This window comes from Balaenoptera musculus, chromosome X, assembly GCF_009873245.2.
Source record: "Balaenoptera musculus isolate JJ_BM4_2016_0621 chromosome X, mBalMus1.pri.v3, whole genome shotgun sequence".
NCBI classification, from domain to species: Eukaryota; Metazoa; Chordata; class Mammalia; order Artiodactyla; family Balaenopteridae; genus Balaenoptera; species Balaenoptera musculus.
The window spans coordinates 127,244,551-127,271,563 of record NC_045806.1 but is presented as its reverse complement, the minus strand read 5'-3'; the positions used below and the strand labels follow the sequence as shown (position 1 = coordinate 127,271,563).

General features: G+C 62.9%; 1 protein-coding gene across 4 annotated transcripts; it reads left to right on the top strand.

The window, feature by feature from the left end:
* The first annotated feature begins 538 nt into the window (after positions 1-538).
* Positions 539-25,127, top strand: L1CAM (L1 cell adhesion molecule). Of its 4 annotated transcripts, none has more exons than XM_036840709.1 (29): positions 539-598; positions 10,050-10,241; positions 12,953-12,967; positions 13,614-13,719; positions 13,962-14,164; positions 15,124-15,246; positions 15,352-15,522; positions 15,793-15,904; positions 16,037-16,221; positions 16,374-16,505; positions 16,626-16,769; positions 17,447-17,558; positions 17,670-17,836; positions 17,949-18,105; positions 18,317-18,441; positions 18,587-18,697; positions 18,952-19,149; positions 19,336-19,406; positions 19,581-19,803; positions 20,410-20,525; positions 20,739-20,940; positions 21,031-21,153; positions 21,265-21,438; positions 21,538-21,657; positions 21,787-21,942; positions 22,456-22,590; positions 22,966-23,038; positions 23,179-23,190; positions 23,750-25,127. In XM_036840709.1, the coding sequence occupies exons 2-29, from the start codon at positions 10,166-10,168 to the stop codon at positions 23,979-23,981; spliced, it is 3,774 nt and encodes a 1,257-aa protein (XP_036696604.1). In that variant the 5' UTR covers positions 539-598; positions 10,050-10,165; the 3' UTR covers positions 23,982-25,127. The 4 variants fall into 4 exon arrangements, with proteins under 4 accessions (XP_036696604.1, XP_036696606.1, XP_036696603.1 ...); XM_036840708.1 differs by having other exon boundaries at positions 548-818; XM_036840710.1 differs by lacking the exon at positions 12,953-12,967 and having other exon boundaries at positions 548-818.
* The last annotated feature ends 1,886 nt before the right edge of the window (positions 25,128-27,013 follow it).

Here is a 27,013-nt window from a genome sequence, read left to right as displayed (position 1 = left end):
GGGGGGCGTCCAAACACCCCACGGCCAGGGCGCGGCCGAGACCGCGTCGCGTGTGGGTGCCGGTCGCTCGCCAGCGCCCTCGAGGGCCGGGTGGAGGCTGAGGGGATCTGTTTCCCCACCCGACTCCTCTCCCCACCGCCCAGCACCGCGCCCCGGGGGCACCCCTGCCTCGAGATTCCTGCCCGGAGCCTCCACTGCGGCGTGGGTGCCCTGCTGCGGGGCACTGCCGGGCCAGGGACTACAGAGCTGCGGGCGCGGGTCAGGCGGGACCCGGCGGCGGGGGTCCCACTGAGCTCCCTCCCGGAGGGGGTCACCGCGGTTCCCAGTGCCGGCCTCGGCAGCCCAACTCCGCCGGGACGAGGGGCGCGGCGGGGCGGGGCGGGCGGCCGGGGAGGTGATCTCACTCCCCCTCCCCCGCCTCCCCAGCGCTCCCCTCCCCCTCCCCTGCGCGCACGCCCGCCCCGCCCCGCCCCGCCCCGCCCCCGCCCCGGCGCCGCGGCCGCCGCAGCATCAGCATCGCAGACGCGCTCGGGCGGCGGGTCCGAGGCCGGCGTGTGCGGAGGCTGGGCGGGTAGCCCGAGCGGCGGCCGCAGCGCAGGTAAGGCGGGCAGGCCTGCCCTCGCGCCGGGGCCGCGCCTGCAGCTCCCCGAGCCTCCCGTCCCAGCCCTGCCCCGGGGGCGAGAGCGGGGAGCCCCACCCGGACCAGCCCGCGACCACCGGCGGAGCGGCCAGAGCCCCACCCAGGCCGGGCACCCGGCTCCGGGCCCCGCGGAGCGCAGCGGGGCAGGGAAAGGAGGCCGGGGCCCGCAGCCCGACAGGTGAAGAGTACCTGGGCGGCGCCCGAAATGCCGACCCGGGGAGGGGTGCTCCGGGGGAAGTCAGGCAGGGTCTGTGCGGGCTGGCGGGGGCTGAAGGTGGCACGTCCCTCCGGGTGTGTGAGTGGGTGAGAAGGGGAGCGCGGTGGGCCGTGACCCCCACCACCCCATCGGCCGCCGTGGGGTGTGGCCCGGGGCGTGGCTGCCCCCCTTCCCCAGTCCAGAGTCCTGTTTGGCCGAAAATCCAGCTGCCGGCACGGTTGGGGGGAGGTTAGACTAGGCTGTCCCTGCAGTGGGGGGCAGGGGAAGGACCTGGGCTGGGCGCTGCCTGGCCCTCAGCCCCAAGGTGGGGAGGGGGGCTTTGTTCTCCTCCTTTCTAAACCCCAGCCTGGACTCCCCGGGCTTCCCCTCCCAGCCTGCACCAGGACCAGAGTCTCCTGCCCTGGAAGCGTGGGGTGCCTCTGGGGCCGCAGATTCTGCAGGCTCTTGTGGCCGAGGAAGGGCGCACTGAGTGAGGCTGGCCTGGGCACCCAGCAGGGTGCGGCTGCGCACATGAGTGTAGAATGTGGGCCCAGTAGGTAGGGGGATGCGGGGAGGGCCTCAGCTCCTGGGGCCCTGCCTTGCCCACTGCAGGTCGTTCGCCCATTGCCAGGTCTCCCTATCGCTGTCTGGTTATGAGAGGGGTCTGCAATTCCTCTTCCCGCCTTCCTAGGGCAAATTTTGGGGGACTCTTGGTTGGCAGGGGTTGCAAAGAGCCCCTAGTACAACCTGCTGCCCCTACAGGGTATCTGGAGCCCAGCCCATCGCTGCCTGTCTCAGGAAGGCAGGCCCAGGGCCATCTACCCCCACCCAAGAAGTGGGGGGCCTGACACCCCCCCTCTAAGTAGGTGCCCTGCTTCCAGTTAACTCCACCCAGAGGCAGGGGCTTCTGGGCAGCCTGGTGCCATCTCTGCTGACTCACGTGGCCCCGAGGGTGAACAAGCCAGTCACCCTTTCTTCCCAAGAACTGCAGCCGAGCCCCATCTTTCTTGTCCCCTGTGAGGTGGCTGGGACAGGGGGCGGCCTGGGGCCTCTCTCCTCTGACCAGCTCCTTGCTGCAGGCGATGGGACTCAGCCTGGCCTGGCCTCTCACCTGGCGCAGCGCCCATGCAACACCCACACGTGCCCCCATGGGCTCCCTAGCTTTCGGGGGGGCCTTAGCTAATCTGTGGCCACATGGCAAGTGCTTGTCAGTGCTGAGGCTGGGGACCCCCTCCAACCCGTCCCCGGCTCCTGGACATTTTCTTTGCTGCATCCTAGTCTCTCTCTCTTCCTACTTATTTGTGTCTGTGTGTGTCCCAAAAGTGATACATCTCATTGTGGTATGCTTGAAATATACAAAAAAGAACAAAAGAAATTAAGGATCCTGGGTGATCTGATCACCGAGGGAGAATCCCGCTCAGCACACCCCAGCCTCAGTCTCCCTGCTTTGCTACAACCCACTCCCAAGAGGCTCCTCCCCCAACACCCAGCGCCCAGCCCCCTGCAAAGCTCGGAGCCGGCGCTTAGCGCGCAGTAAGGAGCTCCTCCCAGCCCAGGAGCTCAGTGGCCCACGGGGCGGGCAGTCATTCGCTGGGCAGCTGCACTGCCAAGGTGCCTGCCTGGACCAGGCTCGGGGTTACCCATGGAAAAGCCAGTAACAAACTGGACCAACACCGTCTTTGTCTTCAGGGGGTGTGGATTGGTTTTCTGTTTTCCTTTGTGACTATTCGCAGGGAAAGGGGAGGCCGGGATTGAGGTTGTGCCCCCATCAGCCTCTTCCCGTGCTGGGGCGGATGCCTTCCACGGTGCGCACTTGGGCGAGGCCAGCTGGGGAGGGTGGAGGGGCAGCCCGTGTGCCACACCCGCCATTGCCCACCCCAGTGACATGGGACCCTCAGTCTTTCCCCTCTTTGAGTCTCAGCCCTCTTGGCTATCACATGGGGCATGGACTCGTTAATCTCCAAGGTCCCTTTCAAGGCAAACGGTCCCTGGTGCCAGTCTAAATGGCTGCAGCCGGACAGAATGTCTCCTGGGGCACCCTTTCTGCCAGCGGGGCAAGTGGCCTTGCCTTGCCGGGCCTGCCTTCAGGAGAGTCAGGGCGAAGGTGTGAGGGGAGCTCTCCCCAGCCCCTTCTCGGGGCAAAAGGTTGAAACAGGTCTGGAGTGAGGAGGGGGGCTGCTTTCCGGGGGTGCCCTGGGCCTAGGAAGGGCCTGTTCTGGGGAGAATGGAGCAAAGGGGGGCCCTGGGCAGAGGTTGGCCAAGATGGGCATCCCAGCCAACTGCCCTGCTCCGCCAGGCCCCCCTCTGTGGGCGTGAGTGGCGACCCGGAGCGCCATCCCAGGGGTTCTGTCCCACCCTGTGATGCAGACCAGCGGGCGGCTGTCTTTGCCCTGCCCCTCCTCCCATAATTGGGAAGGCTGGGTTGAGGCCCCTGGGGGGGGCTTTACCCCCCACCCCGGTCTTTCTCCCTCCCGCTCGCTGACCTGGCCCATCCTGGATGCCCCGGTCCTGCTTCCCCTGCCCTCGCCTTGCTCTCACTGCCTCTTTACACCTCCACTCCCACACCTTCGCCTTTCTCCTCCCTGCTCTGTTGGAGTTTCTCACAGCCCTGCCCTCCTCTCCTTCCCCTGCTTCTGCCTGCCCCACCCCTCCCTGGATGCCCTTGTCCCCATCTCCCCACTTCCCCTTTTGTCCATCTTCTCTCTCTGCACCTGCCCCTGCCCTGATTCCTAAAGCCCAAGCTCGGCCCGGGCTCTGCACCTCAGCACGGGGGTGACCGCCACCCAGCACACGTCCCCTGGACTCTAGGCCTTTGGGTTGGGCCCAGACCTCCTGTGGGGGCCTCGTCTGACCTGGAAGGTGTACAGGGGGCACCTGGTGGCCCCCAGCAGAGGACCCTGGGGGAGGCGGTGGGCGGTTAGCCAGGCCAGCCCACCTTCCCCCCAGATATCAACAGGATCTTTGTGGCTTCCTAGAGGCTGTGGTCTGAGAGAGGGAGGAGCCGGGGAGGGTGGCCTTCCTCTGCAGGGGGAGGGTCTGGATGGACTGCTAGTCTTCCCAGAAGCTTTTCTTTGTCCAGTGCCCCCATCCAAGGCCTCGGGCTACCGCCTACACCCCCCCTCCGTGTTCTCCCCAGGTCACGAAGCTGTGGGGGCGGACCTGGCGCTGTCCTGCCGGTCTGGTCTCTGGCCCTACACCCGGCAGGGGCGGCCTCGGATGGGGTGGAGCAGGAAGGCGCCAGTGTCCTGGGCTTTGCGCACTCGGCTGAGGGGCCCAGAAGCTGAGGGGCCCTTCTGAGCCGGGCCGTCTTCCTACCAGTCTGATGGTGGAGCTTGAAGGGAGGTGATGAGTCCCCGGGAGGCACGCTTCCCTCTGAAGTGTTCAGAGCCAGGCAGATTGGGAGCGGGCCGCCGGTCCGGAGGTTTGCACGGGGCGGCTTTGGGTGTGGGAGTGTGTGCATGGCGTCCCGTGTTCCTGTTCGCACGTGTGGGCATTAGCCATCTGGTTGCATGTGTGCCATCGTGTGTGTATGTGTGTGCTGGTGAGAGTGCGCGCACAGGTCCTCCTGTGCCCGCACTGATCCTGTGCTGGGAAGGGGCGGGGCTGCCGGTGGTGGCTGCGGAGGCCGCAGTGTCTCCCTGTAAGTCGTGGGGCTTCCCGCTGGGGGTGGTGGTGCCCTCTGGCCCTTCCCCTGGCCGCCTGCGTTCATGCCTTAGGAATGCTGAAGCCCAGGGAACAACAGAGGCTCCATTGTCCATTCCCAGGCTTCCTGTGCCCCTCTGCTCTTTAACCCTTTGGGATGGGGAGCCCCAAGGCGGCTGGAGGGGCCTGGCAGTGTCTGAGCTTCTTCCAGGCGCCCCCTGCCCTCCTCACTTGGGCCAGGTGTCCCAGGGCTGGCAGGGCTGAGCAGCTCCGGGTGGGCCTCGGGCTGGGCCCCTCCCGCCTCTCTGTTTGCCTGGCACCTTCCCTCCCCCGCACTGCCTGCCTTCCCTCCTCTGGGTCCTGGGGCAGGCCCTGCTGGCCCATAGGAGCCGATATATGTCGCCCCCTCTTGCCCGGCCCCTGAAGCCCCCCGCTGGTGCCAGGTTCACTTCTCAGGTTGGGGGCTTCTGATCTTGTTCTAAGCCCACTTTCCAGAGCTGGAAGGAGGGCTTAGAGGGGGTGAAAGGGCACAGTTTTTAGGCCGTGGGCGTCAGTTTCCCCAACCGTGCATCGGCAGCTTGGCTATACTGCTTGCATTCTAGGGGCCTGGGAGGCCGGGGTCTTGGCCGCCGCTTCACTGGACCTCAGTTTTCCCTTCTGCACGGGAAGGGAGTCCGTGCTGTGCCCGAGCTCTGTCTGGAGAGAGGGGCCTTCCAGGTAGCCAAGTGCTCTTTGTGAGGGGGCCCTGGAGCCTTTGGTTTTGAGAAAGCGGTCAGAGCAACCCAAGATTCTGCATAGCCAGGGCGGGGAGCAGGAAACCCAGGCTGTCCTTCCCTTGTGCAGAGTCCGGGGGCGGGTTGAGGGATACGGTGGTTCCTGCCCTGTGCTGAGGCGTGATGTGGGTCACATCCTACTTCCGCGCGGCCTCCTCCCAAGATTTCCCTCCCAGTTCCCTGCATTTGCCTGCCATCTGCGTAGCAAATAGGCCCTTCCCCAGGGGGCAGGCCGGCCTGGAGCCCGTCCTTGTCCAGGCCCTGGCCCTCTGCGAACGCAAGCAGGCGTACATGTTGGGATGCCTGAGATGCTGAGAGGCGAGCTAACCGCCCGAGTTGTCTTCGGCGGCTTTGGGTGCCTCCCCCCAACTAGAGCCCCATACCTGCCGACCATCAGTGCTACCTCCGTGACCTTGGACATGGTGCTCCGGTTCTCTGAGCCTCAGTTTCCTCAATTATAAAATGGGGATAATGGTAGTGGTCCTTCCCCAGGGTGATTTTAAGGATTCAACGAGTAATACGTGTAGGGGTGTTTAGAAGAGTCCCTGGCGTGCGGTAAGTGCTCTCCGCGAATTCAGTTAATAAAATGGGGGGGGGGAGACGTCTGTCTCGCTGCCGATGGTGAGATACCCCCTTCCTTTCTCAGTGGAGACTGTCTTTTCTCCCCACTCTCCCACAAAGGGTTAACCTCTGTCCCGCCCCTTCCTTATCCTGTAAGGAGAATGGTCCATTACAGGTGAGCTGTCGTTGCCTTGGAGACCGAAGCCTTAAGGGGGCTGAGGGCGCGCTCTCCCTTAGGGAGGGGCGAGGCAGAGAGCACCAAGGACTAAGCAGCCGTCCTCGAAGACTTCCGGGGCCCCCGGGTACCTGTGGGGGCTCCCACCCAGCAGCCTCTTTCATGTATTATCTAAATAACCCATTAGGCTGCAGCAAGCTTTCCCCCATCTCTGCCAGTGGAGGGAGCTGGCTCCATCTCCATGGAAACCCGCCAGCCACAGCCTGGGGGGGGGAGGATGAGGAGGAGCCTTAAAGGAACACAGTGCCTGGGGTGTAGGTGACACCCACACCCTCATATACACACCGACAGGCTGGAAGGCCCCCAGCAGCCCTGCTGAGGGGACAGCGCAGGCATAGGTGCCGCCAAGTGCCCCCACAAGCCTACAAGTACGTGGACCTGGCACTCACACTCTGACCATCTCACATACCAGGGCTGAGCCCCCAGCGCTGCCCCCACTCGGAACAGACGGGCTGGGCTACCTGCCTGTGACTTCCCCTTGGGCAGGTGCATTTCTCTCAGATGGGAGGGGCAGAGAGGACTCCAGGCAGGACCTGGGAGCTGGCAGGCCTGTGTGCAGCGAGCATGCACAGGGCACCCTTGGAGGTTCCCAGGGTGTGTGTGTGCACAGAGAGAAAAGCAGCCATCCCAGGTCTCAGCCTGGGTCCACGACCTCCCAAGTGTCCCCCACCCCCCGGTCAGAGGACGGAGGCCAGAGGAGAGGACTGGCCGTGGGACCCAGAGTGTGGCCAGGGCTGGCGCTCTCCTAGGGTCCCACTGAGCCCCTCCCTGCTGGCTCTTCCACCTCAGAGCCCGCCACACCCTTTCTCCTTCCCTGCCCCCATGAGTGTTCGTGAGGCCTCCAGAGAGGATGGGTACTCGGCCTGCCTTGGTCGTCCCCTCCCCCAGCACGTGGGCACTCACGGTTGTGCCGGCCCATGGACGCACGGGCACCCCCTCAGCCAGGCGGCTGCTCTCCCCATGCCAACAGCAATCTTGGAGGGAGCCACTGGGGTCCTCTGGGCGCTTCTCCCTGCTCCCCTGTGGGGATCCCCACCTGCTCCCTGAGGGCTGGCCAGCAGTGGCTTGCTCAGCTTGCCTATAACCGTCTCCTTGCCCTAGTGCCACAAGTGGCCAGGGACGTGCTGCTCTGTATCTGTCGTTGTGGGCTTTGTTTGTCTGTGGTCCTGGCTCGCAGCTTCTCTGCCTTCTGTTTGTCTCTCCACCCTACCTGTCAGTCCAACCTCACCTCCAAGCCCAAGAAGCTCACCTCCTCTGACTCAGGTCCATCTCTCCTCCTCTCCTGTCTCTTGCCTGGCACACCCCCCAGGGACAAGGATGCCGAGGAGGCGCCACTGGGCTTGTGCGTAGGTGTGCACGCGCGCGTGCGCACACCCCCCCCCCCCTCCAGTCTTCTTGCTCTTTCGGCCATTTCTCATCAGTGCTTTCTGCAGCTGTCTCTCATCCTTTGTACTCCTTTCCTCTCTTCTCTTCCTTTCCCCGCTGCCTGGGTCTCTGTTTCTGGATTTCTCCATCTTGGTTACTGAGGTGGTCCAGCATCTGTCTTTGTCTCCCATTCCCTGCCCTCCCTCCCCCAGCCCTGCTTCTCTGTCTCTCCTGCTCCCTCCTGCCTCTTTCTCACCCTGTCTGTCACCCTTCAGTCTTCCCCAGCCTGCCCCCCCTTTGCAGACATGGCCTTGGCTCCATCTGTACACCAGCTTGTGGAACACTCCCCCGCCTCCTTTGCCCCTGGAGGTGCTGATGGGGGGGTGGGGGCCTGCCGAGCTGACAACCTGAGCTGCTTGCTCTGTAATTGCCTGAGGAATGGGGAGAGATCAGAGAGCCGGCAGCAGTGGGACGGGAGGAGGCAGAGCCCCTCCCAGCTGTCACGGGCCTCTCAGCCTTCTGGCTCCTGCCCGTCTCTGAGTGCCTGGGAAGGTGGTGAGCTGGGTGGCAAATACCAGAGACTAAAAGAGGTTGGATGTGAGACTGTGGGGTGTTGGGATGGGGCAGAGAGTGGGGACCAGGGGGTTTGGGGGTATCACATATCCCCTGCATATACACTGGGGTACACATGCCAAACCCCATTCTGGGAACCTAGTTCGGGGACAAACAGCCATCATCATTCCAGCAGAGGGGGTGCTCTCGTCTCCTCTCCTGCGGGAAGGTCCGCCTTTGAGATTCTCTCTCGTTTCTCTCCCCTCCCCCTCCTAAGACCAGAGCACTCAGAGCTCCCAAGGCTGCCGTTTGATCACCTGCCCTCTGATCTGAGTCTCCTACTGCTTCCTACAGGCCTTGGAGCTGAGGCCAAGGCTGCATGGCGCCCACGCTGCTTGCACTGGCTTTGTGGAGGAAGGTGGGGGCAGAGCAGGGCCGCTGTTGCTCCTCCTCTCTGGGCCCCAGCTTGGCTCTTGCCAGTTGGGAATTGGCCGCGCCTTTGCCGCTTCTTACCCTCCAAGTCACTCTCTTGGCCTTCAGCCCGTCCACGTTGACCCACCCTGGCGCTTCTCCCCCTCCCCCTCCAGCTTTGGGTCTGAGAGCTCTAATCTAATTGCTATTCGCCACCGTCCATTTTCCCTGCCCAGTCCCCAGGCAGTCTGCTGAATTCACCACTCTTCTCGGGTCACCTTACGCAAAACCAACATGTGGCTTCTGGTTGCCTCCTGACAGTCTGGATGTCTTAGTATGGCGTTCCAGGCCTCCCCACCCACCCCTTCAGCATTCTGGCTGAGGCTTGGTCCACGCTTTCATAAGGTCCTGGCTGGGCACAGCGAGGATGCCCGGGATGGACTTGGTGAACGCATCCAGACCCAGGCCCCAGCCTCCAAGCTCTCAGTCACCCAGCCACCTGTTCTTGCCCTTCTTGCACTTTTACCACGGTCTCTTTCTCACACCTCTTCTTGTTTGGAGTCAAAACGATCTGTCTTCTTGGGAGTGTCTTCTCTTCTAGTCATTGGCAGAGAAGCCCCCTCCCCCGGGCCCTCAGTCGTTGGGGCTTCTTGCATGCAGGTGGGATGTGCATATAGCTGGCATCACTTGGGCTTGCGGTGGACACATCTATCAGTTGAGCCCTGAAGGCTCAGAAAAAGACCCAGAAGGTGGGCTTGCCAGACACTCGAGATGTCAGAAACACTGTCCCAGAGCTTTTCCTGACCCCTGCTCTGACCCTGGCCTGGAGCATCTGGAAGGGGAGAGGCCATAGTCGCTTCTATTGTCCCCCCAGGAGCCTGAGGGACAGCAGGGAGGTGCTTTCCTCCTTGCCTCCCTCCTGCCACTTTTCCTCACCCTGTTCTGTGAAATGCAGCCTTCTTGGGCCCCTTTCCTTCTTTCCGTGTTCCCACTCCCCAGGTCCCCCTTGCCCCCCACCAGCTTTTTAGGCCTGAACAGCGCGCAGGGATCAGTTGGCTGTGAAACGCACAGCAATGAGAGGGTGACAAGAGTTCTTCTCCGCATACGTGCGCAGGCATGCTTGTGCGTGCAAACAGATAGCAGACGTGAGGATTCATCCCGCATAGATACACACAAGACACGCACATACTTCTGCGTGCACACGCCCACGCATGAGTGCATCCCCCTTCGTGAGAAGATGAAAATGGACACACACAGCCACAAAGACACTGATGTGCATATTTGGCTACATGCAGACCCACGTCCACACTCATGCCCGTAGGCATCTGCTTGCTGGGATGTTGAGTCACACATGGGGATGACATGCACAGAGCAGCCTGTGGCATGCCCAGGGGAGCTGATGGGGCAACAAGTTGGTGCTGGAGAGGCAGCTGGCGGAGGAGGCACAGACAGAGAGTAGGAAGGGGATGAAAGGCAGACTGGAGCCCCAGCCTCTGCTGTCTCTTGCAGGTTGCCTTCTCCAAGGTGGGGGGGAGGGAGGGATGGAGGAGCCGGACAGCCGGGGGCGGGGCTGGGGGCGGGGCCAGGAGCCCAGGCTCGCCCAGATGTTAGTCACTAACATCCGTCCGTTCTCTCTCCTCCCTTACCTTTCCCTTCCCTCCTCCCCTCTCGCAGTGTCCCCACCCCCGGCTCCCTCCCCAAGCCGCCCACCAGCCCCCTTCCCTCTGGCCGGAGCTTGAGCCGAGCCCGGCCGGCTTTTGCCGCGCCGAGCCGCCGGCGCCGCCGGGAAGATGGCCGTGGCGCTGCGGTACTTGTGGCCTCTCCTCCTGTGCAGCCCCTGCCTGCTCATCCAGATCCCCGAGGAATGTGAGTAACCGGAGGGAGCCTCGGCGCCTCCCTTCACCGCCGCGCTCGGCTTCTCTTTATCTTCTACCTCTTCACCTTCTCCCGGTTCCGGCCCCTCACCCCTCCTTTCCTGGGCATGGAGTGGGCAAGAGGTACCCAGGACGTTGAGTACCTCTGGAAAGGACAGGGTGGAAGGCTCGGGGTATCTCAGTACCACGGACAGGGACCAGAGGTGAGGGAGGGCCGGTGAGATTTCAGCACCACGGACAGCAGGCCAGGCCCTGGACCCTCCTCCTCCGGGCCTCCGCGCTCTCCTTCGGCCCGCCCCACCCCTCCTCCAAGGATGGGGCGGGCAGGTGAGTGGGGCCATCCCCAGTCCTCAGCTAGCTCGATCTAGCCTCGCTCCGGCTTCTGGCTTGGGTAATCCTATCTTGGGCCCTTGGTAGCCCTTTCTGTGAACTGAGACAGGAACGGACCCCTTAGCCTTCTGGATCCTCGCGATTTGATGTGTAGTTACTTGGTGGGGCTGGGGGTGGGGCTGTTGGAGTATTACCTTTGGGGGGGTCACGGGTAGGCGTGTGGGTGTTGGGGAGTGTGGCTGGAGGTTTGTGACTGAACATGAGTATTTGTGTATGCTTTTGAGTTGGCCAGACGTTATATTTGTCTAGATGTATTTGCGGATGTGTGTGGTGTAATGGGCTAAGTGTGGGTATTCCCGAGTGTGAGTTTGATTTCCTATATGGGTAAGTTTGTGAGTCAGTATAACCGTTACTTACTGGCCACACTTGTGAAGGTCTGTAGGTATTTGGCTGTTGACACTGGATGGTAGTGGGTCGTGTGTGCATGTGAGTGCCTGTGTGTGTGTGGAATGTGTGTTACTGTGATGACATTTTCTCCTGAAAACACACCGCTGTAAGTGGCTGTTGGGCTTGGGGGAGGGGCGGTATCCTCGGTAGCTCCACTCCCTTCCCCCCTCACCTTTCCACCTTTGTCTCTGAGCCTGGACCTATTGGAGGCCAGCATCACTGAGAGATGAGCCCTGGGCTGAAGGTGGGGACTGTCCATGCCAGGAATGGGACAGGGGCTGAGGGAGGTGGGCTTGGAAGGCGCCTAGCACTGGGGGGCAGTGAGGGTTTGGAGGAGGTGGAGAGGGGCTGATGGGAAGAAAGGTCGGGGATGTCTCCTTAGATACACACACGTAGGTGCATGCAGTCACGCCCGTGCCACTCCCCCAGCTGCGGATGCACACGGACAAGTACGTGGGTAGACGCGGACGAGCCACCTGTATCCACCCAGGCGCAGAGACTCCGAGAGGCACAGTGAGAAGTCTAGATACAAAGGGACACAGTCATCCACACAAACACAGAAGTGGGCGTGCAACACAGAATTGCACACTGAATGTAAGCAGGCACACACAGCCTGCAGACGCACTCCGGCAAGACACACCCGTGTACAGACACATGAGCGGATGGACGTGAGATGGCACTCACAAAGTCACTGCAGCTCAGCCTGGAGCACCCACGCACGTGCCCGGACTCCCCCTTTTCCACATTCCCACACACGTGCTTGTCCTCCTGCCCCTGCTTCTCCTCTCGATTGCTGTCAGGCCTTGCCCTGAGCATCAGCCTGCCCTGCTACACCTGTGTGTGGAGGGGCAGGGAGAATTTGCAGAAAGGCAGGGTAGAGGAAAGAGAAGTAGATCAAAGACCACGGCAAGTCTGAGGCTGCCCTGGGCACCGGCTGGCGCTTGTTATTGACCCCAATACAATATGGCGGGCGGTCTGGTGCCTCCCTGTTGGAAACTATCCTCCAGCTCTCTCCCTCCCCGGCCACTCCAGGCCCCTTTGTCTCCTTTCCTGCTTTCCCCATCCTGTCGTCCCTCTCTCTGTCTCTGGCTCTTGGGCTGCCTTCACTGGCCCCTTCCCAGCGCAGGGCCCTCTCCGCAGTGTCCCCAGGGAGCCCCCTCTTCTCTCCTGGGGGCCCTTACACTGAGGTCCTCAGCAGAGAAAGCCCACTGCTCTCCACCCTTCCCTCCGCTCCCTCCCCTCCTCACAGCCACCCTGGCCAGTGCTGGGCTGAGTCCAGCGGCACTGGGGGCAGTAGCTCTGGCCTCAGCTCCAGGGAGCTTGGTGGCAGGCTGAGAGGAAGGAAGGGGAGAGAATGAGGGCTGGCGCCGGCCCTGCAGGCAATGAAAACTCAGATTCAGCAGGGCCTTTGGGAGGGTTTGGAGGGGAGGGGGCAGCTGGGCTCTGAAGGCTGGGCCTGGGTAATTGAAAACACTGAGCTGTGCTAATTGGATTAGGAGGGAAGCGGGCTGGAGCAGGGGAGGGTGCCCTGGCTGAGGACTGTCTGCCTCCCAGCCTTCTGAGGCATCCTGCGTGGGGTGGGGGTCAGTTCTGCAGGCCCTGCCAGGAAGATGCAAGGATCTGTTCAAAGCACACTCTTTGTTAAAGTCACGGATTTCTTTCTCCCTGCCTGCTGGAGCCGAGGCCTGGCTCCCCCTGGGCATTGCCCCACCCCAGGACTGGTGATGCGGGCTGTGTCCCCTCTTTCTGGGTCTCGGCTTGCCACAGCTCTAGGCCGGCACGTGTCCCCACGTTACACCTCCTCTCCCGGCCTCCCCTGCCACAGGGGTGCCTTCCCGCACTTACTTCTTCCCGTGCCAGGGCCCCCTGCTGGGGAGGCATGTCAGCTTTTCTCTCCCTCTCTCCCTTGCTGCCCGGATTTCTCAGATGAAGGACACCACGGTAAGTTGCGGGGAGGGTGGGAGTGTTTCCCAGAAGGCCAAGGAGAGAGGAAAAGGGGGGGGGGGTGTCAGCACACCCCTCCCCCTCTCCTGCACATGCTCAGCTCGCCCTGTGTGCCGTGCGCCCTGCGCGGGTCGCAGTCTTTTCTGGTCCTTGCGCCCTGCGCGGGTTGCAGTCTTTTCTGGTCCTTGCGTCCTGTGCTGGAGGCCTGGAGGCCGCATCAGCTTCCCTCCTCTCTCCTGGGGTGCCTGGGGGGCATCTTTGCTCTGTGTCCGCTGGGTCTCCTGCCTCAGTTTCCCGTCTCTCTCTGCTGCTCCGCCCTTCCCTCTGGTCCCCTCTCTGCCTGTGAGGGCTTTGCCCTTTTTGGTTTCTGTCTTTGGCTTTTTCCTTGTCTCTCTTCTTCCTTTCCCACTCTTTGTCCTTCCCTTTGGCTTCATCTCTCCCCTCTGGTTTCTTTCTCGGTAACCTTTAGTGCCGTCCTCTCTCTATCCTGTCTCGTCCCGCATTTGCCCCAGCAGCTTCTGGCCGGGCTTCTTCCTTCTCTCCTTGCAACCCCATTGCCGTGGGGCCTATAAGGCTCCAGACCCTGCTTCCCTCACCACAGAGCAGGCCATCCTCACCACCGCTGTCCCCATCCTGTCCCCAGTGATGGAGCCCCCTGTCATCACGGAACAGTCCCCACGGCGCGTGGTCGTCTTCCCCACAGATGATATCAGCCTCAAGTGTGAGGCCAGCGGCACACCCGAAGTGCAGTGAGTGACCTTCACCCTCTAAGCCCTGGGGTTGACCACTGACTTTATCTCCAGCCCTCGTGTCTCCCAGGGCCTCCCAACTGCTGGGCGCAGACACCCCAGATCTCCCTCGTCACCCTTGGTCCTCGCCCCACCCCAGCCCGTCCCCGGGGCCCCTGGCGGCTTGCAGCCTTGCCTTGGCCTGTGCCAGCCCCGGTCCTGGGCTCCCGACCTCAGGCCTCTGAGCCTTTTTCTGCCCGCAGGTTCCGCTGGACTCGGGACGGTGTCCTCTTCAAACCCAAGGAGGAGCTGGGTGTGACCGTGAACCAGGCCCCCCACTCTGGCTCCTTCACCATCACAGGCAACAACAGCAACTTCGCCCAGAGCTTTCAGGGCGCCTATCGCTGCTTTGCCAGCAACAGGCTGGGCACCGCCATGTCCCACGAGATCCAGCTCATGGCCGAGGGTGCGAGGCGCTGCAGAGACCGGGGAGGGCCTGGGGCACATGACAGGGTCCCCAGACAGGCCTGGGGAGCTCGTGTGGGAGTCCAGCCTCAGCTGGCTGTTAAGTGTGCCCGTAGCCACGTCCTCCTTCCTTGCCTTGTTCTTTCTCCGCTCTTCCTGGTCGGCCCCATCTCCCCTTCCCTCTCTTCTTCTTCTGTGCTCTACCCCCTCTTGGCCCCGGGGGCCTGCCGCCTGGGGGATGCACGTGGGCTTGGGCTTGTTGACTGACTGAATGGGTGGAGGATTGAGCCTGTCTGAGCCACTACCTGGGCTTTGGCTTCCGCCCCGTCCATCCCCGAATTACCATCTCTCTACCACTCTCAGGTCACCTCCTTCCGCCTCCCCCATCGCTCTGTCTCCTCTCCCCTCTGCTTTCCACCTCTCACCTGGCCTCTCCAGCTCCCTCCTTCCTGCTCTCCGGCTCTGTCTTTATCTGTGTCGCCCTTTCCCTGGGGTTTTCCCTCTGCATTCCATCCTCCCTGAGCTTTCTGCCTCCTGAGCTTGCACTCCTCTCCCCTCTCTGCCCCTCCAGTTACCTTGGGAACCGTTGCCATGGTTTCTGTGTCAGGATGATGGAAGGGTCTGTGACTCCAGCATCCCTCCGCAGCTCCCCTCCCCCCACCGCCGCACCTCAGCCTTCCCCCACCCGCCCTCATCCTGTCCTCCTGGTGGGAGCTGAGAATTGTGGAGAGTTAACCCTTCACAGCCATCTGGCCTCCTGCCCGTCCTCTCCTCTGCATGGAGTGCCGGTCTCTGCCTTGAGCCCAAAAAGGACCCAGAGTCTCTGCCTGCTTTACGTGAACTTCCTCATGGCCTGGCCCTCTGACCCACCCCCTTGGCTAGCCCTCCTCCTTTCCCCTGCTCTGCCTTGGCCGGGAGGAGACTTGAGACCCACAGTGCCAGCCTCTCTGTCCCTTCTAGGTACCCCCAAGTGGCCAAAGGAGACAGTGAGACCTGTCGAGGTGGAGGAAGGGGAGTCGGTGGTTCTGCCTTGTCACCCACCCCCCAGTGCAGAGCCACTCCGGATCTACTGGATGAACAGCAGTGGGTGCCCACGAGGGGCTGCTGCCTGGGGCGGGAGGGTGTCAGTGGGTGTGACTCCTGGATGGGGGTCCTGACCTCTGCCTCCTTGCCTCCCGCACCCCGCAGAGATCTTGCACATCAAGCAGGATGAGCGGGTGACCATGGGCCAGAACGGCAACCTCTACTTCGCCAACGTGCTTACCTCGGACAACCACTCGGACTACATCTGCCATGCCCACTTCCCTGGCACCCGGACCATCATTCAAAAGGAACCCATTGACCTCCGGGTCAAGGCCAGTGAGTCCCGAAGGCTCTGATATACCGCCCTACTGCTCTCTCACCTTCAGGCATGGCCCATCCCATCGGTCAGGCCCCCCCCGGCATTCCTCGAAGACAGCTTGGCCCAAACGCCTCCCCGGGTGGGGAGGGCAGAGATGGGGCCCTCTCTTTAACAGAGGAGGAAGCTGCAGCCCTGGGGGCTCGCTGGGGTGTCCAGAGTCACCCAGCCTGGGACCTTCGTGGGCGGGGGGAGGGGTCAGCCACGCCGCCCGCTCTGTGTCCTCACAGCCAACAGCATGATGGACAGAAAGCCGCGCCTGCTCTTCCCCACCAACTCCAGCAGCCACCTGGTGGCCCTGCAGGGGCAGCCGCTGGTCCTGGAGTGCATCGCCGAGGGCTTGTGAGTCTGCGCCCCTTGCGAGGGGAGGGGGCGGGGCGGGCAGAGCCTTTGCCACGGGGCGGGGCTCAGCGGCCTGGTCGTCTCTCCCCTGTGCTCTCTCCCTTGGCCGCCGTGCACCGTGGCCCCGGGCAGCCCCACGCCCACCATCAAATGGCTGCGCCCGAGCGGCCCCATGCCAGCTGACCGAGTCACCTACCAGAACCACAACAAGACCCTGCAGCTGCTGAACGTGGGTGAGGAGGACGACGGCGAGTATCGCTGCCTGGCTGAGAACTCCCTGGGCAGTGACCGGCACGCCTACTACGTCACCGTGGAGGGTACGGTGCCTCTGCCGGCTCCTCCCATTCGGGCTCCCCAGAATGCAACGCCGCTGTCACAGGGGTGGGCAGGGTCTGGGCTGCAGGCTGCGGGCTCAGGGCGGCTCAGGGCGGCTCAGGGCGGCTCAGGGCGGCTCTCCCCTTCCTCGCAGCGGCCCCGTACTGGCTGCACAAGCCCCAGAGCCGTCTGTACGGGCCGGGAGAGACTGCCCGCCTGGACTGCCAAGTGCGGGGCAGGCCCCAACCAGAGGTCACCTGGAGAATCAATGGGATCCCTGTGGAGGGTGAGCGGGGCCTCGGGCAGGGACAGGGAGTGAGCCCTGGGGACGGCGGGGACGAGGAGGGGCCTTGGCGTGGCTCACTGCTCTGGCCCTGGGCCCGCGGGCCACCTCCCGCACACACAGAACTGGCCAAGGACCAGAAGTACCGGATCCACCACGGAGCCCTGATCCTGAGCAACGTGCAGCCCAGTGACACGATGGTGACCCAGTGTGAGGCCCGTAACCGGCACGGGCTCCTGCTGGCCAATGCCTACATTTATGTTGTCGGTGAGTGCCAGCCAGCTGGGCCCAGCCGCCGCCGCCTCTTTGCCTCGTAGCCCCCAGTCCGTCCCTGCAGCCCACCAGGCAAGGCCACCAGACCGACTCACCCAGCAGCGTCCAGTGGACGCTCTCTGGAGCCTTCTCCTCTTCTCCCGCCCAGCCTCCCAACAGCGGGGTGGGGACCATGGAGGAGAGCAGGCTCTTGTCGGTATTTCCAGGCGAAGAAGCAGCCTCAGAGGGCGGTCTGGCCCACCACAGGTCACCGAGCAGAGGCTCACCCTGGCCAGGGTGTGCCCGAGGCCAGCCTAGTGGCTCCTGTCCCAGAGTCTTGGGGAAGACTAGGGGGCTAGGCCTGGGGGGCTTTGGGGAAGAGGTAGACTGTCAGGGGGACCTCAGATAATTGGCACGACCTGGGTGGCTGGGACGGGAGGCGCATCTGAGGCAGAGGGGATGGCGTGTCCTAAGGCCGAGAGAGGCTCAGCCTGGCAGGGGCCAGAGCCGGGTGCGGGCAAGCAAGATGGGCAGGGCTCTTGGGGGCCTGAGAACGCCTGGAAGGGTCACTGGCAGCTTCCAGAGGCTGCGAGCCCTCCTGGGAGAAGCTGCCCTGCCAATCCCTGCATGTGCCTCGTGATCGCGCGTGGGCACTCACCCGGCCCTGAGTCCTGCCATGTCTCCTCCCTCAGAGCTGCCGGCCAAGATCCTGACCCCAGACAACGAGACGTACATGGCGGTCCAGGGCAGCACCGCCTACCTTCTGTGTAAGGCCTTTGGAGCCCCTGTGCCCAGCGTCCAGTGGTGAGTGCCCCAACCCCGGCGGGGGGCACCATCTTCTGGCCCAGGGAACCAGGGAGGGCCGGGGGGCCGAGCCCACTGGCGTCTGAGCCAGGCCTGCCCTCCTCGCACCAGGCTGGACAGGGAAGGAAAGACGGTGCTTCAGGATGAGCGCTTCTTCCCCTACACCAACGGGACCCTGGGCATCCGAGACCTCCAGGCCAATGACACCGGCCACTACTTCTGCCAGGCTGCCAACGACCAAAACAACGTGACCATTGTGGCTAACCTGCAGGTCAAAGGTCCGGTGACACCCCCGCGCCTCGCTGATGTGATCAGCAGCCCCTCCAGGAGGGAGGGTCAGGGTCTCTGGAGGACCCCGGAGTGACCTTCCCCTCCCGTCACTGCCCTCAGATGCCACTCAGATCACGCAGGGGCCCCGCAGCGCGATCGAGAAGAAAGGCTCGCGAGTGACGTTCACGTGCCAGGCCTCCTTTGACCCCTCCTTGCAGCACACCATCACCTGGCGCGGGGATGGTCGCGACCTCCAGGAGCTCGGGGACAGTGACAAGTGCGGGCCCAGCCCCAGCCTCGGCTCGGTGGGAGGCGGCAGAGTGGGGAAAGCAGGACATCCAGACCTCCTGGCCTCATCCATGGGGGGCGTGCCCCACTTTGCGGGGGAAGGTTCTGGCAGGAGAGGGAAGCGGGCGGGCAGAGTGCAGGTGGCAGGAAGTAGCGGGTCCGCTGGGAGCACAGGACAAGCGTGCCCCCACCCCCTCTAGGTACTTCATAGAGGACGGGCGCCTGGTCATCCACTCCCTGGACTACAGCGACCAGGGCAACTACACCTGCGTGGCCAGCACCAAGCTGGACGCGGTGGAGAGCAGGGCAGAGCTCCTGGTGGTGGGTGAGTCCCGGCATGGTATCGGGCTCGTGGCCCAGAGGTGTGGGGGGCACGGGAGCCCAGGCTTACACTGCAGGGCCCTTTCGGGCAGGGGGCTGGGGCGGCCGGCTTGTGAGTGGGCCCGAGATCCACCCTCTGTGGCCCTCAGGGAGCCCCGGCCGCGTGCCTCAGCTGGAGCTGTCTGATCGCCACCTGCTGAAGCAGAGCCAGGTGCACCTGTCTTGGAGCCCCGCTGACGACCACAACGCCCCCATTGAGAGTAAGAGGCCCACCAGCATGGCGCCCCATTAGCCCTCCCTCCTGGCGGGCCCACCCGTCTCCCAGAGCTGCGGCTCCGTGACCGCCCACCTCACCGAAGCACGCACTTGTGTTCGGGGGCTCCAGGTTGGTCACAGGAGCCTGAGAACACCAGTTGCCTGGGGCCCCCTCTCCCTTCCTCAGGGAGGGCCAGACTTTGCCGCCCCATCACCGCTCCCCCACTGGCCACACGCCGATTACTCCACTTCTTGGCAGAGTATGACATTGAATTCGAGGACAAGGAGATGGCGCCTGAGAAGTGGCACAGTCTGGGCAAGGTGCCCGGGAATCAGACCTCCACCACCCTCAAGCTGTCGCCTTATGTCCACTACACCTTTAGAGTTACTGCCATCAACAAATACGGCCCTGGGGAGCCCAGCCCAGCCTCGGAGACTGTGGTCACGCCAGAAGCAGGTGAGCACCCGGGAGGGGCCTCAGGCGCCGGGCCCCCTGGGCTCTGCAAGGAGAGTCTAGAGAAATGACTGTGCCCAAGCTCCTCTGCTTCCAGGGCCAGAACGGCTCGTTGCTTCCTTGGTCCTCGGCCTTCACGGCCTCAGCAGGAGCCCCACAGCGTTGATGTGTTAACACGTTACTTTGCAGCCCCGGAGAAGAACCCCGTGGATGTGAAGGGGGAAGGAAACGAGACCAACAACATGGTCATCACTTGGAAGGTGAGGGGGTCCCTGGGCTGAGCTCACCCCCAGACATAAGACCGGGACCCAGATATTTGCGGCTCCCCCTGGCTGTCCTAAGGGCCAGGGACCTGAGGCTGGGCTGGGGAGCGGGTCGCAGGGCGGGGAAGGGGCTCTTGGCCACCCGGCTCCTCTTCTGCTCTCCCGCTCCAGCCGCTGCGGTGGATGGAGTGGAACGCCCCCCAGGTTCAGTATCGCGTGCAGTGGCGCCCTCAGAAGACGCAGGGGGCCTGGCAGGAGCAGATCGTGAGCGACCCCTTCCTGGTGGTGTCCAACACTCCCACCTTTGTGCCCTATGAGATCAAGGTCCAGGCCGTCAACAGCCAGGGCAAGGGCCCGGAGCCCCAGATCACCGTCGGCTACTCTGGGGAGGACTGTGAGTATTGGGCTGGCCCCACCCACGCCCGGGGGTGGAGCCTGCGTGCGCCGCATGGCCCACTCCCCTCCCAGCCCTCAGGGGTCCGCCCAGGTGCCCAGCTCCTACCTCTTAATATACAATAGTGCATTTCCTAAGAGTAAGGATGTTTTCTTACATAACCAAAGTGCCGTTATGAAAATCCAGAAAGAAATTTACCATCAGTAAGTTGGCATCTATAACTTTGCATCTATCTGGGTGGCAGCCGATACCCCCGTGTGTGGACCAGTGCTGTCTTTACTCCAGTCCAGGGTCCCATTCAGGATCCTGCATGGGGTCTAGTTATCCTGCTTCTTTCCTTTCCTTGAGTCTAGAACGTCACCAGATGTTAAGTGTGATCATCCAGTCAAGATCTTGTCTAGTTACTCCTCCATGTAGTTACCGTTTTCCCTCGCGACTAATAAACAGCCTGCAGGGAGAGACCCTGAGACCATGCGAACGCCCTACTCATCAAACTGCCCGCCCCTCACATCGCATCCAAATCCACCTTCCCCCTGCGGGAGGGCAGGGTTCTGGGCTGGCCTCAGGATGCCACAGGCCCTCATCCATGTCATTGGCCGTTTCCAGACCCCCAGGCAAGCCCTGAGCTGGAAGGCATCAAGATCCTCAATTCGAGCACGGTGCTGGTCAGGTGGTGGCCTGTGGACCCAGCCCAGGTCAAGGGCCACCTCCGGGGATACAATGTAAGAGTCCAAGGCGTAGGGGCTGGGGAGGTCCCCGGGGTGAGGGGTGAGGCTACCAGGAGTGACAAGATTGGGGGCAGGCCTCTGCCAGCTGCTCTCCCGGAAGTCCTCAGGTTGGAAGAAAGGCTCCCCTGGGAGGGCAGTGGGGAGCACGTGCCCCAGGGTCACTGCCAGAGGCCTTCTGCCCTTTCGGGGTCTCCTGTCCACCTGCAGGTGACGTACTGGTGGGAGGGCAGTCAGAGGAAGCACAGCAAGAGGCATGTCCACAAAGGCCACGTGGTGGTGCCTGCCAACAGCACCAGCACCATCCTGGGAGGCCTGCGGCCCTACAGCTCCTACCATCTGGAGGTGCAGGCCTTTAACGGCCGGGGACTGGGGCCCGCCAGCGAGATGACCTTCAGCACCCCCGAGGGAGGTGAGCTTTGCGCCCTGCACCCCTGCCCCGCCCTCCGCCCCACCCGGGTTGCCAGGGCGACCACCTGCCTCTGGTCTCTGTGCCCCGCAGTGCCTGGACACCCCGAGGCGCTGCACCTGGAGTGCCAGTCGGACACCAGCCTGCTGCTGCACTGGCAGCCCCCGCTAAGCCACAATGGCGTGCTCACGGGCTATGTGCTCTCCTACCAGCCTCGTACGTGTGTCGTGGGCCCAGAGCTTCGGCGCAGCCCGGCTGGGAGGTGCGGGGGAGCCGGGGGGTGGGCAGTGCTGGCGGCCGAAGCCGACTCCTCGCCTGTCCTCGCAGTGGATGATGGGGGCAAAGAGCAGTTGTCCTTCGACCTCCCGGACCCTGAGCTGAGGACGCACAACCTGACCAACCTCAGCCCCCACCTGCGGTACCGCTTCCAGCTCCAGGCCACAACGAAGGAGGGCCCTGGAGAGGCAATCGTGCGGGAAGGAGGCACCATGGCCTTATCTGGTGAGCTGGAGGGGGCTGAGGAGGCGGGCCAGGCAGCCGGGCCCACGAGGGCGGCCCGGGGGCTGCCTCAAGGTCCCACACCCTCCTCTCAATCCCCAGGGACCCCGGATTTTGGCAACATCTCGGCCATGGCTGGCGAGAATTACAGCGTGGTCTCCTGGGTCCCCAAGGAGGGCCAGTGCAACTTCGGGTTCCAGATCTGGTTCAAAGCCCTGGGGGGTGAGCGCAAAAGGGGACCCCGTGGTAGGGGGGAAGGGGGCTCAGGGCCCAGAGGGGCTGGGGGGTGGCGTGGAGCCAGGGTGCTGCCGGGCCCTCCCATTCACCCCTGCTGCCCTCTCACCCCTACAGATGAGAAGCTGGGCGCTCATCTCCCGCCGCAGTACGTCAGCTACAACCAGAGCTCCTACACGCAGTGGGACCTGCAGCCTGACACCGACTACGAGATCCACTTGCTCAAGGAGCGGGTGCTCCTGCACCAGATGGCCGTGAAGACCAACGGCACTGGTAAGGGAGCCTCGGGCACTGACTGGCCAGCTTCCCTTCGCCCCCGGCCAGGCTACAGCCACCTCAGGCCCCGGGTCACGGCTCGGCTCTTTCTCCCAGTACCTGAGTGCCCCTCGGCCCAGGGTGGAGAAGTCTGGGTCCCTGGAACGATCCCTTTTTGTATCCTCTGTTTGAACTGTTGCCAGGGCAACCATTTTTGCAGAAGGTCCTCCTCCCTGCCCCCCAGAGGGTCCCCCGCAAGCATCAGCTACAAGCACGCTTCGCCCCAGCTTATCGCTCCTCCTGGGCCCTCTGGCATCCGTGGGCCTGGCCCTCACCTGCCCTTGCCCAGTCCCCGGGGGTGGAGGGGTCGGAAGTGGACCGATGGAACTAGGGGCTCTGAGGGAAGCCCGTGCACAAGGCTGGGAACTGGGGGGGGTGGGGGGGCGGGCTCAGGTGGTGCGTCTGCAGCGCCCGGGACCTAGCATCTTACCCCGGGCCTGGGCTCGTTCTCCTTCCCACTCTCCCTGCCAGGCCGAGTGAGACTCCCTCCTGCCGGCTTTGCCACGGAGGGCTGGTTCATCGGCTTCGTCAGCGCCATCATCGTCCTGCTTCTCATCTTCCTCATCCTTTGCTTTATCAAGCGCAGCAAGGGTGGCAAGTACTCAGGTAACTCCTGACCGCAGGGCTCAGGGAGGATGGTCGCGCCGAGGGCCCCCCTTCATCCCGCCTACGAGTTCTCCTTGGTCCCGGGAGCCCCTGGCAGGATGGGGTGGGCGTGTTGGGGGCGTGGGCGTGTTGGGGGCGGGCAGGAGGCCTAAGGGGAGTTTGTGCGCACACCGGAGCGCGTGGCAGCCAGGCCCACGTGGGGTGAGCGGTCCACCCTTGAAGGCTTCTCGGTTCCTGAGAGCCGCTGAAACAGGGTGCTGTCAGCGTTCAGAGCCCAAAGGGACAGCCTCACGTGCGTCCCCGCCTGGGGCGAGGCCCATTGTCCAGTGACAGGCTGGGGCGGGAGAAGCAGCTGGGCGCTGTCTGTGTCTGCAGTGAAGGACAAGGAGGACACCCAGGTGGACTCGGAGGCCCGGCCCATGAAGGACGAAACCTTCGGCGAGTACAGGTGAGCCGGGGCGGAGCAGGCGTACAGGTGGGCGCACAGGTGAGCCGGGGCGGAGCAGGCGCTGGCGGGCCGCCCAGCCGCTCACCTTCAGGCCTGACCCCGTCTCTCTCTCTCTCCTTTGTGCTGCGGGGTGCCGGCAGGTCCCTGGAGAGGTAAGGCAGGGCTGTTGGGAAGATGCTGTTAGGCTGCAGGGCCGGGAGCCTCCCGTGGCCGCCGTGTGCCCGGGAGTGCGATTGGCCCCTGCCTGCCGGGCCTCTGCGCTCCCCCGCTCTCCGGCCCGGCAGCTCCCGATTTCAGGGAGAAGCCAGCGCTGACACTCAGCCCCCGGGCCTGCCTGTCCCCATCCCAGCTCCCACTCTGGGCTCTGCCGGGGCCACAGCTGTACAGGTACCCCTGCCCATCTCGTCTGCAGATGGGAGCCAGGCCCCGCGAGCACCCCACCTCCCCCAGGATCCAGGGCACGCCCAAGCCTCGCCCCACTCGTGCTATGCATGCCACCTGCCCTCCCGGCAGTGTGTCCAAGCTGAGGGCCTCTGCCCCAGTACATTCAGAGCACACGGAAGACGGAAGACGAAAGACGGAAGACGGGCGGAACCCAGGCCCCTGGGGCTCTGCCCAGCCCCCAGCCAGGCCTCCTTTCGCAGGCCAGCCCCTGCCAGCTCCTGGGCACTGCTGGCCAGCCTCCCACTCCCTTCCGCCCTCCCCCTGCAGTGACAACGAGGAGAAGGCCTTCGGCAGCAGCCAGCCATCCCTCAACGGCGACATCAAGCCCCTGGGCAGTGATGACAGCCTGGCCGACTACGGGGGCAGCGTGGACGTCCAGTTCAACGAGGACGGCTCCTTCATCGGCCAGTACAGCGGCAAGAAGGAGAAGGACGCGGCAGGGGGCAACGGCAGCTCAGGGGCCGCCTCCCCCACCAACCCTGCGGGGACCCTGGAGTAGCAGGTTCCACCCAGCCAGGCGAGGCCGCAGGGGAGTCAGAGGCCAAGACCCCCCAGTCTGAGGCCTGTGCTGGGTCCCTGACCTTGGGACTGAGGCCCCTCCCTCTCTTCACCAGGCTGCGGCCCGGCCCTCTGACCCTGAGCCCGAGGGAGGCTTAAGTCGGGGGCAGAGAAGAGGAACTCACTGCCTCTAATCCCCTTCTGACTACCTGGTCCCCACTTGATTGCCAAAACCCAGCTGCACCCCTTCTTGGGCACACACTGCTTTGCTCCAGCTCAGGGGCCAGTCACCCACACGTCAGGTGCTGCCTCGCCGGCCTTTGGGCAGAGGGAGGCTGTGGTCAGGGCAGAGGAAGCGGGGCCGCTGCCTGGGGGGGCCTCCTCAGGACCACGGCTGGCACCTGCACCCCCAGCCGTTCCTTGGCCAGCCTGGCTGGGACAGGGGACAGGACTCGGTGTCCCCACCATCTGCTCCCTTTTCCTTGCCATCTCTGCTCCAGCTGGGATGGGAGCTGGGCAGGCTGGCCATGGGTGCAGGGGAGGCCATCTGGAGAGCCCGGAGTCCCAGCTGCCGGTGTCGCACTCGGCCCACCGCACCCTGCGGCCGGCTTTCAGGAGTTCCATACACACGCTGCCTTTGGTACCCACCAGACGACATCCAAGTGGCCTCCGTCACTGCCCAGGTGCGGGGCAGGCTCACCTCCTCCCCCTGGCCCCGGCCTCTCCCAGCCTCCACCGCACCCCAGGACCCCTTAGCAACCCCCCGCCCCCGACCCCAGTCTGAACAGTCCCCTTCCTCAGCCTCCCCCAGCCCCACCTTGGGAATGTAAATACACCGTGACTTTGAAAGTTTGTACCCTTGCCCTTTCCCCATATGCCACTAGTGTGTAGGCAGATGTCTGAGTCTCTAGGTGGTTTCTAGGTTTTATAGCAATTAGCTTTGATGATCCCATCCCAGGAAAAATAAAAAAAAAAAAAAAAAAAAAAAAAAAAGGAAAGATTGGTTCTCCCAGCTCTGCTGCGCTCCCGCCCAGCAGCCAGCATCTCCCCATATGCCTTTGCTTGGTCTGTTGATGAGCCCTTTACAAAAAGCAAAAGTATATATATATATGTACATAAATATCAGAATTATAAAAGGCAAATAAAAACCTGGAAACAAAGAGGAACTGCTGTCATTTTACCCAACACCCTGTCCTCTACCGTGTTCCACACGGCAGTTCCACCCGCCCCGCCAGGTCCGGCTCTCCGCGCCCTGGGGCCCTGCTGCCTGCTCCTGGCTCGCACTGGCCTCCGGGGGAGCCGAGCTCTAGGCTCTCACCACGGCTGGGCCCCTTGTTCCCGCAGCTTCGGGCCCCAGGGGAGTAATGCTCCCTGGGCTGCCCAGCCCTCTAAAGCAGTAAAGCGTGCTTTAAACCAGTGACCAAAACCCTCAAGTGGACCCACAGGGACAGCCAGCCTACCCTGGGGATCTCTGCGTCGGTTCACTCCCTGGCTTTCCCAGGCCGGATTCCCGCACCTCTCCCCAGCCCCTGGCCTCTGCACTCAGCCAGGCCTTGGTTTCATCTTTAACTGAGCCACTAGAAACCACCAGAAGAGGCCGTCTTTGCCCATGTTCCCACCATCAAATCTGTCCCCCCCACCCCAGCCCCAGCCCCAGACCCGAACGCTCTGTCCTCCGGCCCCTGTGGGTGAGCTGAAGTCTGAGGTCAGCCCACCACCCAGGCACTGGGTCCCGCCCCACCAGGACCCATCAACGACTGTTCTCCTGCTATGTCTTCCTTGCCTTTTCTGTATCTCTAACTTTTCTGTCCCTGTTGATCAGTTCCATGGGCAAACATGCTGTAACAGCCTCCATCGCTAAAAACACCCACTACTAACACCACGCGCCCCTCCAGCTCTTGCCCACTTCTCTGCCCCTATTGACCGCACCGCTGCTCAAGAGCTGTCTACGCTCATCAGCCCCACTTAATCTCCACCTGTAGCAGCATCTGCTTCTTGTCTGCAATACCTGTCTTCTTGTTGGTGCATAACGATAGAATTTCGCTCAGCTGAAGATACATCTCCCAGACTCCTTTGCATCTAGGCGGGGCCAGTGGAATGTGAGTGCAGGGGCGACCTCTGGGCTGTGCCCTTAAAGAAGCACAGCGTGCCTTTCCCTGCCCAGCTCCATCTCCTCCCCAGCCTGAGAGGAGAGCCATCCTGCACCGCTGGATGGAACTTGGCTGTTGAGGATGGCAGAGCGGCAACATAAAAAGAGCCTGGGGTCCTGCTGAGGTGGAGCTGCCACGTCTGCCCTGGGCTGCATCCTTGTTTTTAAGAGCAATTTTAGGTTTACAGAAAAACTGAGCAGAGAGTAGAGAGTTCCCACATAGAGTCCCTCAGTCCCGTCCCTCAGCAGTTTCCCTCATTATTCACGTCTTACATTTGTTACAAGCGATGGTCCGGTAGTGATTCGTTTTCATTAACTGAAGTCCACAGCTTACATTAGCATTCACTCTTGGCGTTGCATGTTCTATGGATTTGGACAAATGTACAGTATCATACAGAGTAATTTCACTGCCCTAAAAATCCCCCCAAAATGTCATTGTTGGGAGTTAGCACGCACGACATAAGGTGCACACCTGCATTTTTCACTTCTGAATCCACCACTCAGGACATTTGCGTCACTGCGGAAAGCCCCTCTATGCTCCTACCCGGCCAACACCTCGCTCCAGAGACAGCCCCTCTTGTGACGTCATCCCTCCCATTCACTGCGGGGGGGTATCCATCGTATGGACGCACCGCAATTTGCTCATCCATTTGCCTGTTGGTGGACATTTGGGTTGTTTCCAGCTCTGGCTCTTCTGGGTACAGTGGATCTGTGCAGTCCGTTTTTGGGGGTGTATGCCCTAGGAGGAGCGTGGCTGGGCCAGGTATTAAGCCATTGTCTCTTGGGTCCCAACCCACTTTGCTGTCCTCTGCTTCTTGATGCCTGAGCAGAGGCTCTGCAAGCCACGTTCCTGCTTTGCCAGCTGGCCCCATCTCAGGCTCTGC